Below are 15,944 nucleotides of genomic sequence, written 5' to 3' on the forward strand. Positions count from 1 at the left end.
GAACGAGCAGCAAGTTTCCACCTCCGAGTGTTAAAAGAGAGGAAAAGCACCGAGTAAAAACATCGTGCTGCGCAGGTTAATGGCAAATGGGGGAGACTCGTGTGGCCATCCTGCCAAGTGCGGCGCACGTTTCACTGGGGCCAAGCGAGTCACCCCCATTTGCCATTAACCTCCACACCACAATGTTCTTACTCGGTGCTTTTCCTCTCTTAACACCCGGAGGTGGAAACTCCCCTGTGAGGGTCATTTCACTGGGGCCAAGAAAGGCTCGCTTCACTGCGGCCATGCAAGGCTCGCTTCACTGGGGCCAAGCGAGGCTCGTTTCACTGTGCCCTGCAAGGCTCGCTTCACCGGGGACAAGCGAGGCTCGCAGCCCGAGCCCTGCGAGGCTCCGGCCGCCTTTCCCCCGCCCCACGCCGGCCCTGAGGGGCCAGCGGCCGCGCACAGCGACCCCCTGCGGCCGCAGCGCCCCCGCGCCGGAAGCGCCGCCTGTCCCCGGCCATGGAGGGGAGAGGAAGGGGCCGGGGCAGCGGGGAAACGCGGGGATTTATTCCTTGCTGCGGTTTAAATCCTGATACCCAGGGAAAGGCGCTCCTGCCTGGAAGTTCGCTCCAGCCAAACTTCCTCTGCCGGAGGCGCTGCCCACTCCTGCACAAGGTGCTGGAGAGGCGCTCCCGCCGCGCCGAGCGCCCCAGGGCACGGCCCGCACCGGGAGCCGGGCGCCAGCCCTCTCCGGCGGGCTCGAGGCTCCGGCTCCGCGGCCCGGGGGCCGCCCGACGGGCCAGGTTCCGCTGGCCGGAGATCAGAGCGCGGCTGCCTCCGCCTCCCCCGCCTCCAGCTCGGCCGTAAAAGCGGGCAGTGCTGAGGGGAGCCCGAGCGGGAGCGCCTCTGCTCGCTGGGCATTCCCCGCCTGCCCCCGGCTCCCGGCAAGAGCGCGCCTGTGACCGGGGCAACCTGAAACACCTGCCGGTCCTTCTGCACCCCCGAAAATACCCGCAGGATAGTTCCAGTCAAAACGTCTTTGAAAATAGTCTGTCCACTCGTCAGTAATCAGGGCAGCTCAAAATAACACAGCAATGTTGAGTCCCACTTAAAATAATACCAGTCTGTAATAGGCACGTGATTTTTTTTTCTTTTTGGGCTAGCCAGCATTTAAGACTCCCTCGAATCATTTTTCTAAGCAAAGTGACCAAACCTTCATCAAAAATAAACACAAGCTAGATGAGGGGGGAAAATAAGCTCATACTTTTACATTTACAATACTTGTGGCAAACAATCAGACATTTCCACAATTCAATTCCCATTCATTTGCCAGGTCTATTTCTTTCTGTGATTGTCTTCTACGGCTTAAAACAAATGACTATCACTACGTATCAGTATTCTTCCCCTTTTGTAAAGAGTAATAGAAAACAAAAAAAAATGGTAATTGCACTTCTCATAATTCAAGTGATCACTTTGTTCACAGCGACAACCTCCCAGTCCATCTCTGTGTTCAGTCTAGAGTTTATGCTACTACAGAACAATGGACGTTACCAATAAAAAGCACATTAAATACTGTCTCAGATTAAAATCTGGCAGAATTTACTAGACCTTGTAATCTAAGTAAGATAAGAGGAAATGCACGTGACAGAAGCACAAGAAAAATACCTCTCCACATCTCCAGGCCTGAGGAATTTTAAGTTATTACCTCAAAGAACACCAGAAAGATTTTAAGAGCTCTGCACTACCTCCCTGTGGGCCAGGCAAATACAATAAGGAAGTAACAACTTCCTTGATGAGGCAAACTTTCATCCCAAGGGACCAGATAATTATTAAACAGGTGCATGTTCCTCGCGTTCATTCGAGTCAGGTAGGACAGCAACAACCAAAACTAAGTTCAGCTCCTTCCTTGAAGGACTGTGCAGGCTTGCACATATGAACATGGCAAGCATCTCCTCCCCTCTGCTTTACAGTATGGTTTCATTCCAATTATTGTTTCAGTTAGAACACAACAGTGGAGAAACCATCATAAGAAAAGCTGCTTAACAAGGTTCCCCTTTAAGAGAAAAATCACACCAACAGCATCAGCCTCTATTCATTACATTTACTTATTTGCTGGAGTTAGAATTCCCTGACAATATCCAGCAGTATTTGCACCTGAGGACATGACACTTTAATCTAATGGATTTCAGAGAGTGAATAAATTACAGAGGAGAGAAAGACCAAGGCTTAAACTATAGGTGGGGAGATCAAAGTTCATTAAGCATTGCAAGCTCTGCCATTTACATCAACATAGTAATGCATTACACATCTTGCATTAAGAGAGTACCTTTTGTTGAAAATGGCTATTGGCAGAGCCAGATTACTACTTATAAATAAACTTTTTTAAGTTAACATCCTGGATAATACTGATGGACTGAAGGGAGAAAATGATGCTTCAAAAGTATTGGCTGCCTGTATAAGCCACAGATATATCCCGGTGATATAAAATTATGCTCTCACAAATTTTTTTACATTAAAAACTACCTATCTCTCTTCCTGGATTTGTACAATTGTTCACCCAACTCTAGGTATTATCTTCTTGGAACTCAGTACACTCTAGTTAACAAATATTTATTATAATTATGGTATGTGCTACGTGAGGAGGTTGATTTATTCCCTGGGTTAAGAAACTCATGAAGCTGGGGAAGAGGAGGTTGGGTAATGGTTTAAGGGATAACCAGTACAAATGCCAGTAAACTCCTTTTAGCAAACTATGGGATGTCAGCATTATTAGCTGGTCCTCCAAAATGAGGGCACAGGACACAGAAAACAGTCCTATGGATCCCAAAAGCAAAATGCTGCTAGAATTAAGGGTAACAGCACAGCTCCAACAGGTATAACAATGGCTTTTTCCTACTGCCATTCCTTTTTTCAGCACATCTTGGTTTTTGGGGCAGAAAATATGGTATTACTCTAAATCAGTGCAGAGACTGTTGAACAGAGTAGTCAATAAAATTGATTTGTATGCCCTTAATAAAATTGATTTGTATGTCCTTATTTAACTGACAACTGACCCAGCCTGAATTTTCTCTGTCAGTTTTTGAGGGTTCCCCCCCACCCCTAAGTTTCTCTATGAACTAATAATTACTGAACTTGAAGCATATTTTCTGGATATTCCCAGCTCATCAAATCCACAGTCTATGTCAGATCTCTCTGCATGGTGGAGTCAGTGGTCATTAATCTGACAAAAGAGTGGGATTATGCAAGCAGTGTTAAGTGGAACATTTTTCATAGCTGATTCTATCATCAGCTGTCTTCTGGTGCTTTGAAATAAGAGAAGTCAGCCTCTCACACAGTGTACTGGTAACACACGAGCAACACTCTGTGACATGCAACTTGCAAACTCTGTGACTCCAAGGAACAAGATTTTCAATGAAAAGCTGCAGTGTCTTGTTTTACTGCCCTGGAAAAGCAGCTCAAGGATTTCAACGAACTTGACTGCTAGGGAATACAGCTGAAGGAATGAGGTTTCCATCTGCAATATTTCACCAAAATAAATGATTGATATAGCAACTCAGTGGTCTTGGTCTTCTCTTGGGCAGACTCAAAAGTAACAAAGTCTGTTCCAACATCAATTGATTTGCACCTGTTTTCTCCATATCAAGGTCAAGTGAGAACACAAAGATATAGACAATATTACTGAAATATGATGCAGAATATGCAGTACTAGGTTCTATAATATTGGCTTTTCTAGTAGAGGTTTGCTATAGTTGTGTGGTTGAACTATGACACTTCTGCAGACTTGTCTTCATTTGATTTTTATTTTTTTTAAAATATTAGCAGAGGACAACTTTGGTGCTGAAACAGCATTAGGAACCACCTTATCAGGGTTTAACTTTCTGCAGTTTTGAGAAAACCTCAGTTAAGTCTGGACAAACCCAGGAAGTCCTAATGATGAGGAGACCACTGGTTCTTACATAAATACATGACGAATCTGCAGGTTGTGACAAGGAGATGTTGCCACTGTCAGTTTGCCATTCCAGTCAGGTGAATGGTACTCTGACCCTGATGCTCTCAAAGCCCTGAACTTCTTCAGGGGAGAGGAATACCTTAAACAACCCTATTAAAACAAGCAGTGGGTATGAACTGCACCCCCATTCTATGGATGGCAGGGTTATATTTTCAGTGTGGCAGAAATGGCATCACATGAAGCCATCAATGCTTCTTGTGATGAAGCTAGGCAATAGCATCCAAACCTGCTCATCATTAAGAACCCTACATAAAATCCACAGCATTTTCTTTGCAACTGTGAAAATGCAAAAACCTGTTTCTCTCAAGAGCTACACAGAATACAGACAACAACATCTGAACAATCCAGGCCTCTCTCTTTTCTCCCCCCACACTGCTATCAGGCTCAATCAATCAAAAAAAATACCTTGTCCCTTGAACCAACACTGGAGCCAGCAAGCCAGGCCACAGGCCAATTCTGCAGGGCAGAGGAGGAAGGAGAAAAGGACAGCCATCTACTTTGCAAACAGCAGAAGTTACAAATTAACCAACTGATGCTTCAGACCTGTTAATGTACAATTCCCTGGTAATTCCAGAAACTCAGTTAAGCCAAGCATAAACAGGATGCCATTTCAAACCTTTTCTGAGATAATGAAAAAGGAACTTTCTTCTGTCTGAATATTTCTGTCTGAAAACAAGACAGTCAAATCCCCATATATCACACCAGCATAAAACCCCCTCCTGACTGGAATACTCAAATTCTCTGGCACCTTGAGATATGTTTTATACACGTGCCCTATATTACACAGCGTTACAACAGCTGCTTACCAATTAAGAAGTATAGAAAGTGTGAAGCAGCATTTTAAAATTTAAAAGCACAATCACAATTTAAATCCAATGTATCTTTCTGTAAAAAATCCAAACCTTAAAAAGCTACATACTTGCAGTTTTAAATAAACTATCACGTCATGCCATACATAATCACAACAACAATATATATACACACCAGTGTGATTCATACCACCCATTACTGAGAGGCTCTCTGATGGTTAAAATAAAAAACAAAAAAACCAAAGTGTCTCTCTTTTCTGGGGTTAGGGAGAAACACTGTTACCAGTTCTGAGTCTAGACCAAGTAAAAACAGTAAGAAAAGGACATTTCTTTAATCCTGAACACAGCAATGCCCGCTGGCTGCACATCTCTTAAGATCCATTTCAGAGTCATGGGACTGCACTCCCGAAGGCTGACCTCTGCTATCACCACCCTGCAGGCCAGCAGCCTTGTTGCTATGACAAGGCACAGTCACAGAGAGAAGGGTGAGCACTGGAAGAGATCAAAGGAAGGGACTGGGGTCTTGAACTAGATTACATATTCACAGAGAACCTAGCACACTCAGCAAGAATTGAGTGGCTGCATTCACAATTGATGGTTAACCCTTCAAGCTTTTCCCAGAACTTCTATATACAGTTACCTTTGAAATATAATGGTCACAGGATGAGGATATTTTAGGAATTATGTACTATATCATATGCTATAAAGCACTACTACACCCAATCCAGATAGTTCTTAACCTTTTCACTGAGGGTGTACTGAAAGCAGATGGATAGAAACAATAAACTAGACCTAAGATAATTGTGTAAACATACATGCAAGCACGTTGTGGTGCTGAGAGAATAAAAACCAGAGATATAAGAAAGCATTGGAGGAGTTGTAAATTAAAGAAACTATTAATGCAGACCACTATAAAAAGGCATCCCTAAAGCACCCAAACTGTTTAAAAAGAATTTACTGAGGCTCCTCCTATAGGCATGTGCTCTAACTTTAGAATTATAAACTGCTATTTATGTACATCAAAAGGGAAAACAAGGAATTAAAAGAATTGTCTTGTATTTAGAATGAGAAGCGGCAAAACACTGAAAAATTGTTAATAAGAATTCCACCTAACCTCAGTGAGTTTAATGAGGAATGCTTAGTATCATCTGTCTTGCTTAGCCTCACCCGCAGCAAGCTGACCTTCATCAACAGGTTGGTATCTACTGTGAACAAGGACATTTTAGAGATAACACAATAATCTGAGATGATGAAACAATAAATCCATATCTCAGTAGTGACAGAAAATGCAGTGCTCTTTGCAGGGTTATTAAGTGCCTGCATGCAATCCCTAACAGTATGTTCAGATGGACAGGATATATACCAAGGTGAGCTGAGAAGAAGCAAAGGTATTTTCACTTCTACACACATCAAAGTGCTGCAGTCCATTGCCCTGGAGGTTCTGCCCTCTTTGGCAGGGATGAGCATCTGCATCCAAGACTACAGAAAGGCATGTAAGCCCTAGTGAGGTACTTCAATCTTTCTGAATGAACAAAAAATCATGTGGGATGCCCTTGGAATCCAGCAGGATACTGCTGATTCTGTGAGATCCTCCCTCTCTACTACAAGAATCAGCTTGGGTAGTAAATTGAACAGTTAAAATCTGCATGGTGGGCCAGTATTCCAGTTTAGCTAGCAGCTTTTCATGTTCATGGCTGGCTAATACAGGATGATATGGCCCTTCTTCCAAACAGTTATCCTTGGTTTTGAATTAGTTTAGCTTCAAGGTCCCAGACTGTGGTGGGCCCTTGTTGTTAGTTTGTTGACTCTGTAAAAAAAAAAAAATTAAAAATGAAAAAAAAAAGATAAAAAGAAGGGGAAAACAAAAATGAAAAAGGTGGAGGATTTTTGTTACAAAGGGAAACTGGAAACTTCTCTCCACGCAAGCAGAGACATGGCTGTATTGCAGAGGCCTCGGGGCAAGGATTAAAGAAAAACAAAATAGAAACCCTTCCATCTCTAATTAGGGTCTTCATTTGCCAAAGAGCCATTCCACAGCGGGAGGAATTACATTCAAGCCGTTGCTTGGATAACGTCTCCCAGCAGGTTGGCTCCTCAGAACAGGCTACTCCGAGCCAACAATTTCTGGTTACTTGGAGGCAAGCAGCCTGCATATTGTTTTAACTGGCCTGGCTTTTACAGCCAGTTTTGCTGAAGAACAATCTTCTATTCAGAATGCAGAGATAAAAGCTTCACTTGTTTTGAATTTGTCGCCAGTTTCTTTATCCCTTTCTTTTTTTAAACATGGGAATTATAGGTTCTGGAGATTGCATTATTTCCCTTGTAGACTTCAATGTTTTTCTCCCTCTAGCCACTTGATTCCTTGCCAGTGAAGGCTGCTGTCTGGAGTCCAGCCATTCATCAGCCCCTACCTCATCATTAACACTGTGGTGCTGGCGGTCACAGCTCATTGCTGGCGACAGGAAATCCTAACTTGCAAGAGGTTAACCACAGCCCATAAACAGTCAGACTGGCTCATTAGACCCTTACACTCAGCTGAAGCGACCCTCTGGGAGTTTCAACACCATCCATGGACCTGAAGTCCATGGATTCTGGGCTCTTTGCAAATGCCTCCTCCCCCCTATACCCATTTAAAAGCTCAATATTTGGATTCTCAAGGCTAAGGTCCATCTTTCTTCCTATCCCAAAGGGACCAAGTTATTTGAGCATTTTGAAAAATGACATGTCTGTGATGTGTTCTCTTGGCTTACCAATTGAACAAACCACCAATGGGCCAAGAACTGAGACATTAATGCACTAGAATACATACAATCTTGTGATATTTTTAATAGTCTCTGTGAGAGTTTCATATCCCTACTGAACAGTTCTAAGGCCACAGCAATGCAAATACTAATAATGTATAATTAATATGTATAACCTAATTCATGTCACAAATATGTCCAACTCAAATGTTCAAAAACTAACCTGCTAGAATTGTAAGTAGCTCAGTCAGTACTCCCTACAGTGACTAAAAAGCACTTCCTACTCATTTTGAGTTCACAGTATGATCACTTGTTTAATTTGGACTCATTTCCTTGAACTCAGTACAAATGTTAAATCATCATGTTATCCAAAACCACACCTCAAGATATCACCTGGTCATCAAAAAGATAAAATGTTTAGAGCAGAAAAACATGTTCTGGCAAATTATCTCAAAGCAGTAGGATATGAAGCACAATTTGTGTAATTTTTTTTCTCTTTCCTTCCTTTCAGTCTTGTGAAAATCATTGCAAAACATTCCCACTTTATGTCTGTAATTTTTCAGGATCCAGCTTTTTACCACTGTCAATTGTATCTGCCCAATTTTTATTCTGAATATTGGAGTCCTTCTGATGCAGCTCTGGTTACATTCCGAAGTTCTCCAATTTCTTTCAAAGCCTTCTGTCTCCTAGTGCACCAAAATTAGGCATGTCACTCATCTGTGAAGTCCTAAATAATTCCATTCCCTGCCTCCATATCTGCTCCTTATTTTCTTCACCTTCTGGTCCATTTATCTGATTCTGCTTGCCAGGCTTCTTTTGTGCTCGTTTCTACCCTCCAACACAGCAGCACTTACTTGCTCTCTCATTTCTCTCTTTCAAACTCTTGCCACTATGCATTTCTCCTGTTAGAGAAATAGGTAGAGTCTGCATGTAAAACAAAAACAACTCTCAATGTCTGAAAGGCTTACAAGGCACACAGAATAATGAGGGTCCAGAAACTTAAGAAACATGAAGCATTTCCATATTATTATTATTATTATTATTTGTAAATGCAGCATACTTTAAATAATTGCTCCTCAGTCTTTAATCAGCCCTTGACTTACATTAATTTCACTAGGAGATCTGATTGAGCTGAACTCCAGTAACACATGTAGGGCAACAACAGCTGCTTCTTTAGCTTAAGGGAGAAGCAGCTGTGTTCCACAGTTGGTTTGAAAGGAGTGAAGATGGTGCTGGGGACTGCTAAGGACTCAACTCTAAAAGTGGACTTTTATTTAAAGTAATCAATCCAACAATGGCAAATCTAAGGAGTGCCCAGAGGGAGAAACACGAGAGAGGGCTTTGTTCATGAGTAGCTGATGCTTTTCCTAACTGTGCAGGCAACATGGAAAGAAAGTCAGTAAAGTAATACAGTAGCAGATTGCTGGCACTAGTTACCAACGGAAAGAGCTCACCACCACCCATGAATGAAAACCTGACAGAGCTACTTCTTCAGAGCTGCATAACCTGATTCAGCCCTTGTTTGGCCCTTCCTTTGAGTTCTCTCCTTTTTGGCTTTGATCCAGTTCTTTTCTTTCCTTCTGCATCTTTCACTGTACAATCCATACACAAACCTTTCCTCTCTCCACATTTCAACTGGCTTGCCTGTCAATTCTCTTTCCTGTGCTCAACCTCTCCCTTCTCTCCTCAAAGGGACGGCAGAAATTACAGTGGAAAGCAGAGATGGAATGAGAGGATTTAAAGAGGGAACACGTGAGAGAGGTACTTATAAACTCAAGAATTCAGTTATAATTATGACACTGCTGTTTCATGCAGTGGCCACATGCTCTAACACTCTTAGATTGCAACCTTTTCTTACTTTTTTCTTTCCCATTCAAACCCCCTTCTTCATCTGTTAAAATAGCCTTGTTGCTGGAGTATGGTCTGTGGGGGTGAAGAGGCAAGGAGATGGGAAGCAGAAATGCACAGTGCTTTTGGCAAAAGCATTTTGTTCTATGTGATTATTTTTCTTCTTCTTGTCTTTTTTTGTGTGCCATTAAGAAAAGCCATCTTCTTCCTGAAAAAACCATGTATTATCCCCTCTTCTGATCTCATCTATGCTGGAGTTTTGTTAGAACTCTAGAAATCACTGTGTCCATATGGTGCAGAGGTCTGATCACATTGCTAGCAATGGGGAAGTAAGAAAAATTAATGTCAAAACATAAATGACAACAAAAGTACTTGCACAAATATCAGTATCACTTCAGATATCATTTTAAAATACGTGTTAGAGTTGTTTAAAATGGATGTAAACATTTCAGGTGTCTTGGACATTATAAATGGTGCTGAAGTGGGGAATAACAAGAAACAATCAATATATTACAGTACTTACGATGTTCTTTGTTGCTTTGGGAAAATTATGATTTTCTCTATATATTCTTTAGAACAAACACAGTGAAGACAAACACAAACATGGCAGGGATTACAATTATATATACTACATGTTTTCACAGTAAACCCTTATTTTAGGTAGTGCTAAGACAACAAACCTTGGAAATAAAAAATTTTAATGCGAAGTTAATGAAGACTCTTAAAGAACATGATTGATTCAGAAGGTCTGAATCCTTAACAGTAGCCAGGATGCTATTTTTCCCCATTAAAACTAATATTCATTTTTCATTACAGAACAATGGGGTTGATAAAAACAATAGGTTTTGTTTGATCAGGGTTCTGGCATGCTTGACATTGCAATATAGATCTGACAGCTGGTCCACAGCCAAAGGAGTCTAGTCTCATTCAAAAAGCTTTCTTCTACTTCATAACAACTTCCTTCTTAACACAGAATGTCTGGGAGTTCAAAACAACCAATATTAAGTTTATACTGCCAAAAATTCTTTCTCAGTCTGTAGTCTGACATACATTTATGGCCACACTGCCATCACAAAAAGTAGACCCCACCTGCTCTTACTTGTTCCTACCTCCACTGGACTCTACACTGTCAGCACAAACCTTCAGGTGAAACAAACAAACCAAGCAGCTAAAAAAATCACCCATACTGTTACTTTTCATCCAGATCAATGAAATTTTGCCATTAAGTTTTGAGACTACTGCCTCAAAAAGAATCACAAATGCTGTTCGGATGCTGTTTGCAAAGAAGAAACACAGGCTAACAGAAGGTAGAAAAGGTCTCCAAATTGTGGAACAGATCCCATAAAAAGGATGTCAACTACTTCAATGCATAGAAGAAGTTTTCCTGAAGTGACAATATTTCCCACCTCATGCAGAACAAGACTCAGCACAGGGTGCCTTACTGCAGCTGTCACTACCAGTTGAAAGTATCTGAACAAGCAAAGTTTTGGAAACACTGACCAATGGTTTTAGGCATGTCTCTCATTAATTTTAGATCTTAATCTATGGCATAGTTCAGTCCTAATTTCTGAACAAGTTTAGCATGGAAGAGCGTTTGCCTGAATTCAATATGCATTTCTACAACTGAACTGAATCCATTTCTACAGGAAATTATCTAAACTGTGTATAAAACTATTAATTACAAAGAAACAAAAAGTATACTGTCAGCAACCAATCTGAACATATAACTGATTGCTTCATTTAGGCTATTAATATAAAGGTGTAAGTTGCTTTTGTTTAATTTGCCTTTTTTTATTAGTTTTAATAACTCTGAAAGAAAAAGATTAAAATGGACTCCTCACAGGCCTTCTTGTTTCTCAAGTCTTAGAACAGATCTCTCTTTATTCAGGAACTAAACTACCAACACAGCCCCATAAATTCTCATTTGATTACCTTATAGGAATTTTTATACTTAAACTAAATAGTTAGACAAAAGGTTCGGAATCACAGTTCAACTGTTAAGTGCATTTTCAAGTTATGATGATTTTTGCCCCAGCCTAACTAGCATAATAATAATGATGCCATGGTAAAACAAGAGATTCTTCTAGTTAGTACTTGTGTAAGTTTTTGTAAATAAGCTCTTAGAAAAGAAATGAATGGATATTGGAAGCACTGCTAGGAATTTCCTCATATTACAGATTCTTTCATCTGAAGAAAACAGGAAGCAGTAGTAGCAGGGACATCCTGTCTTTGTTAGGTTATACTCAGATGCACATCCTCAAATACATATATCCTATTAATAAAGAAGAAGAGCAGTCCCTGGAAGAGAAAGAAGAACTAAATCCTTTCTTGTGGACTTTCAATCCTGCAGAAAGGGAAGAAGTGCTACTTTTAAACAAATCTTCAGCATTTTCTCACTATCCTGTACTGGAGTAAAAAACAATGGTATTGCTGAATTGTATTTCACAGTCTTGACAGACGTAATTTGCTTTGAAAATTAAAGGAGTGGGGGAAGAACAGGAGCCTGCATATTGGAATGTAAGGACACGTGCAGGTGAATCACAGAATCCCAGAGCGGTGTGGGCTGGAAGGGACCCCAAAGAACACCCGGGTTCAACTCCCCAGCCCTGCCAGGACGCAGGCAGGCAATCAGTATTGCAGGCAACCCTGCTTGTCCCTTCCTCCAGCACAGTGCCACTGCTGGAGCGCTGAAGGAGCCTCATTGTGCTGTGTGCAGAGGGAAGGCAGGAATTCCAGGAGGGGAAAGGTTCCCTTTGAAGCACATGGCACGGAGAGCTTCCCAGTGACCATGGCAACAGCTCAGTGGGTTCCCAGCCTGAGAACCAAGTTACTACAGCCATGCCTCAAAAACAAAAAAAGTCTGAAAGAAGGAGAGAGGGGGAGGTGGGCTTGGGGGTGTGGGGGAGAGAAGCTGAAGCAAAATTAGCCTGGCAGAAACTGAGCGGCTCCCTGGTAGGCAAATCCAGCCAATAATGCTGCTCGGGTTCACGGGGTTTCCTTTTCATTTCCAAAAGCTTTCTTCTTCCTCTGTCATTCCCCTCCTAGCCCTATTCAGGAGCTCATAAGATCAGTAAAACCCAGGCCTTTGCTTTGCCTGCATGCAGCATGGCCTCAAACAGGACTGCACTGTGATCAAAGGTAATGGTAAAACACAGCTGCCACACACACTCCTTGCCTCAACCAAGGCCCAGTTTCCACAGGCACTGCCCTAACAGCAGAGACATTTTTTTAAACACTTTCATTTCCATTACATCATATAAAGAAGGACAAGCAATGACTAAGAAGGATGAGCAATATCAAAATCAATATGAATTACAAATCAATATGAAAATTTAAAAAATCAATACGAAAATGGACACATTAAATTCTGTATAGCTACCTCTGGATAAACAACTAGAGTAGAACTTCTAAAAACACGAGCCAAAGTTTTACTTAAAAAAAAATCCAAACAAACATACAAAACACCACCCCTAAATCAAAAAAGACCTTGACAACCAAAACCAACAATAAGAATAAAGCCATACAAAACTTTTTACCAGATTCATGTGCCATGCAATTTACCTCTACAGCTTTTAACTAGCCTACATTCTGCTTCACCACATTCCAAACTTTCAACAATATCACCTCTATGATGTCCCACCTTGGGGCAGGTTAAACCAAACTTAATGAGGAACAAACTGTAGGTTTGCACTCCTTGACTGCTTCCTCCTTTTCTACATGGAAAAAATTCCAAGTCCTTTCCCTGTTCAAGACCAGCCCTCCCATATTTTCCTTTCTTTTCCTTCCCCTGCTCCTTTCCTTTTTCCTTTTCCTTCTATTTCTCCTCCTCTCTCTCCCTCCCTCCTTTCCTCTCCTCTCCCTCTCCCATTCCTTTCCCTTTCACATTTTCTTTTAAGTCAGCTGCCAAATCCTAAAAATAACCAGAGGAAGACACATATACACATGCAGCAGGTTTGATATTTACCCAGGCAAAATAATTTACAGGCCACACTGAATCCTCAGATAGCAATTTGTGTATCAAACTGCATGCAAACTGAACTTTTCAGAGACCCAGACAATCACACCACAACTTATTCTCACTGGTGTGATAACCAGGCTGACTGAACTGATAAACCTGAAAGAAGCTCAGGGCTGATGCTCCTGATGCTATCTGCACTCAACAATATTCCAAGAATTCTGACAAGTCCTTCTAAATCAGGACATAACTTGAGCAGAGTGAGAACTGAGCAGAAGCGTTGCCAGCAAAAGAAGGAGAGGAGAAACTACAGCAGAGAGCATGAAATAGGGAAGAAATATTTCAGGAAGAGAAGAAAAAGTAGAGAAAATACAGAACAATGAAATGCAGTGCAGTATTGACTAGCACCTTGGCCAGACTTCTTTCACCTGTTGAAATTGCTACATATAAACTGACACATTTGGAACTCCATGCCCTAATTCTCTGGACACACCCTATGTCACATCACCATCATTATGCATCAAAGCAGATGCTACAGAGCTCCTGAAGCAAAGGCAGAGTCTGCTGCTCAGCAGGCCAAGCTTTAGGAAGCTAACATCAGCAAATGCTGAGCTGAACTGATTCTGGAGATGAGTGTGGCTTTGGGGACATGGGGAGTACAGAGGACATGGTGGGATATGGGCACATAGCAGTGGGCCAGGTTATAGAATTTTAACTTTTTTTTTTTTTTTTTTTTTGGTGGACCATACCTATGGTTCAACTTCCTTTATCCATTTTGCCCATCTATTTCCTCACATAATTTTCAAGAGCCTGACAAATGGGACTGACCAGACTCCTTCCTGAAATGGCTTGCCTCAAGATTAAACTTACTCCTGGAGTTTGCTTATGGATCAGTATGCATCTTTCAGGACAGAATCTTCTCTAATTCCCATCCTTACAAGACCTCATCCTCAGATTTTATCTTTCTAAGAACTAAGAAGCAATACCTAGAATTTCTGTGAAACAAAGACAGTTTTCCAAGTTAGAAAAAAAAGCTGTATTATGCTGAAATTCAGTAGAAAGGGAAGCCACTTCTTAAAGAGATGTTTTTCACCATGTACAAGTTAAACCTGCAGCAACTTCTAGACAAGCAGATGGCTTCCCATTTCCTTAGAAAGGTGAAGTTTTTAGAAGTTTTGTTTACAAATTTACAGAACCAAGTTTTACGTGAAAAAATGTCAACCTGCAATTTTATTTTCTGCTTGATACACTGCTAACCTGAAGTCACCAACACAATCCTACCAAATTCAGGCAGCTGGATTTTAGGATGAATCCCTGTTATTGAACCAGTTTTCAACTACTCAGTCACTGGTAGAACTTGTGGCCTGTGCTCTTTCACACACTTTCAAACCCTCTAGACTTCAAATGCCAACATATAATAATCTCAATACTCAAAAATTCTAAGGCATGAACAAAAAAGAAGGTCACCTTTCTGATTTCTTTTTTTAACATATCTGGGAGCAGTAATGGTATATTAGTGACTTCACCCCATAAACAAAGAGACAAGTTTTGTACTTAATTTAAGATTCCAGAGGCCCCATTCCATGGTGAGATTCCAGGATGATGAAAATTTCTATTTTTTTTTTGACCAGTACAATAAAATTCACTTGTTATTAGAGGTATCTGTCCTGAGATTAAAGTGAATAAATCTTTCTAGCTTAGAAAGCTTCTCTTTCCCCAAAAAGAGGAAATTATTGTACGTATTCTCAGAAAATTGTGCCTGAGGAAAACCAGGAAGATGCTTTCCTTTTGACTGCTTTGACCAAGTAAGAATCCCAGTTGCAGTTCACCCTTTCTACTCCAATACTGCTTCTGCTAAAAAGCCATTTTTGCTTTCATCTTTGTTAGGTTCCTAGAGAGCTCAAAAAGGGAATGCTCAGCTCCCCATCACCACCTCTATCAACTGAGTCAGGACAGCATCTTTCCCTGAAGTACCTAGAGTGAAAATAGGCAAAACAGGAATATTTTGTGGAGTAAGGGGGGTTTTCCTCAGTTTATTTCTTCCCGATTTTTCTCCAAAAGGAACTAATCCTTCCAAGAAACATTCACATGCAGCCCCAAACTGTCCCCTTACCTTTCCCAAGACCGTGAGGCATGGCTTAGGCTCCAACTCTGGCTGTTCCAATTTCACCACTCCCACCCAGCCATATTCATACAGATCTTCCTCATCATTGCTATTACACAGTCCAAGTGGATGCATCTGAAACAGAATCAAAAAGAAACTTTTAGCCAATCATTAGAATTAAAAACCATACAGACATAAAAATAAATAAAATAATAAAAATATATTTAAGTATATTTGTTTTAAGTTAACATACACCAAAAAAAACTGAAATGTAAGGCTGCATATGTGAAGAATTCAGTAGGTTTCTGAAGCATGCCATGAGTACAAAATCTTTGCAATTTTATGTAAGCTGTCATCTTGCTTATAAGAAATTATTTAAGGTTAACAATTAAATGTGATTTTAAGTCCTTTGCTCAGATATAAAATTCTTAACTACAAAGCCCCCCTTGGTATTGCAAACCACCTTTCCTTGCAAACTGACAGAAACAATACAAAC

The 15,944-nt window shown here is 41.0% G+C and overlaps 1 protein-coding gene across 2 annotated transcripts in view; it reads right to left on the minus strand.

Moving 5' to 3' along the window:
- The window catches only part of ZNRF3 (zinc and ring finger 3), a 66,689-nt gene that overhangs the window by 15,417 nt on the left and 35,328 nt on the right, over positions 1–15,944 (minus strand). For both annotated transcript variants that reach the window (XM_041488319.1, XM_041488318.1), the window contains exon 2: positions 15,458–15,583. In XM_041488319.1, coding sequence (XP_041344253.1) covers positions 15,458–15,583 — 126 coding nt within the window. The remainder of the gene's footprint in view (positions 1–15,457; positions 15,584–15,944) is intronic.

This window comes from Pyrgilauda ruficollis, unplaced genomic scaffold (genome assembly GCF_017590135.1).
Source record: "Pyrgilauda ruficollis isolate IOZ18807 unplaced genomic scaffold, ASM1759013v1 scaffold9, whole genome shotgun sequence".
Taxonomy (NCBI): domain Eukaryota; kingdom Metazoa; phylum Chordata; class Aves; order Passeriformes; family Passeridae; genus Pyrgilauda; species Pyrgilauda ruficollis.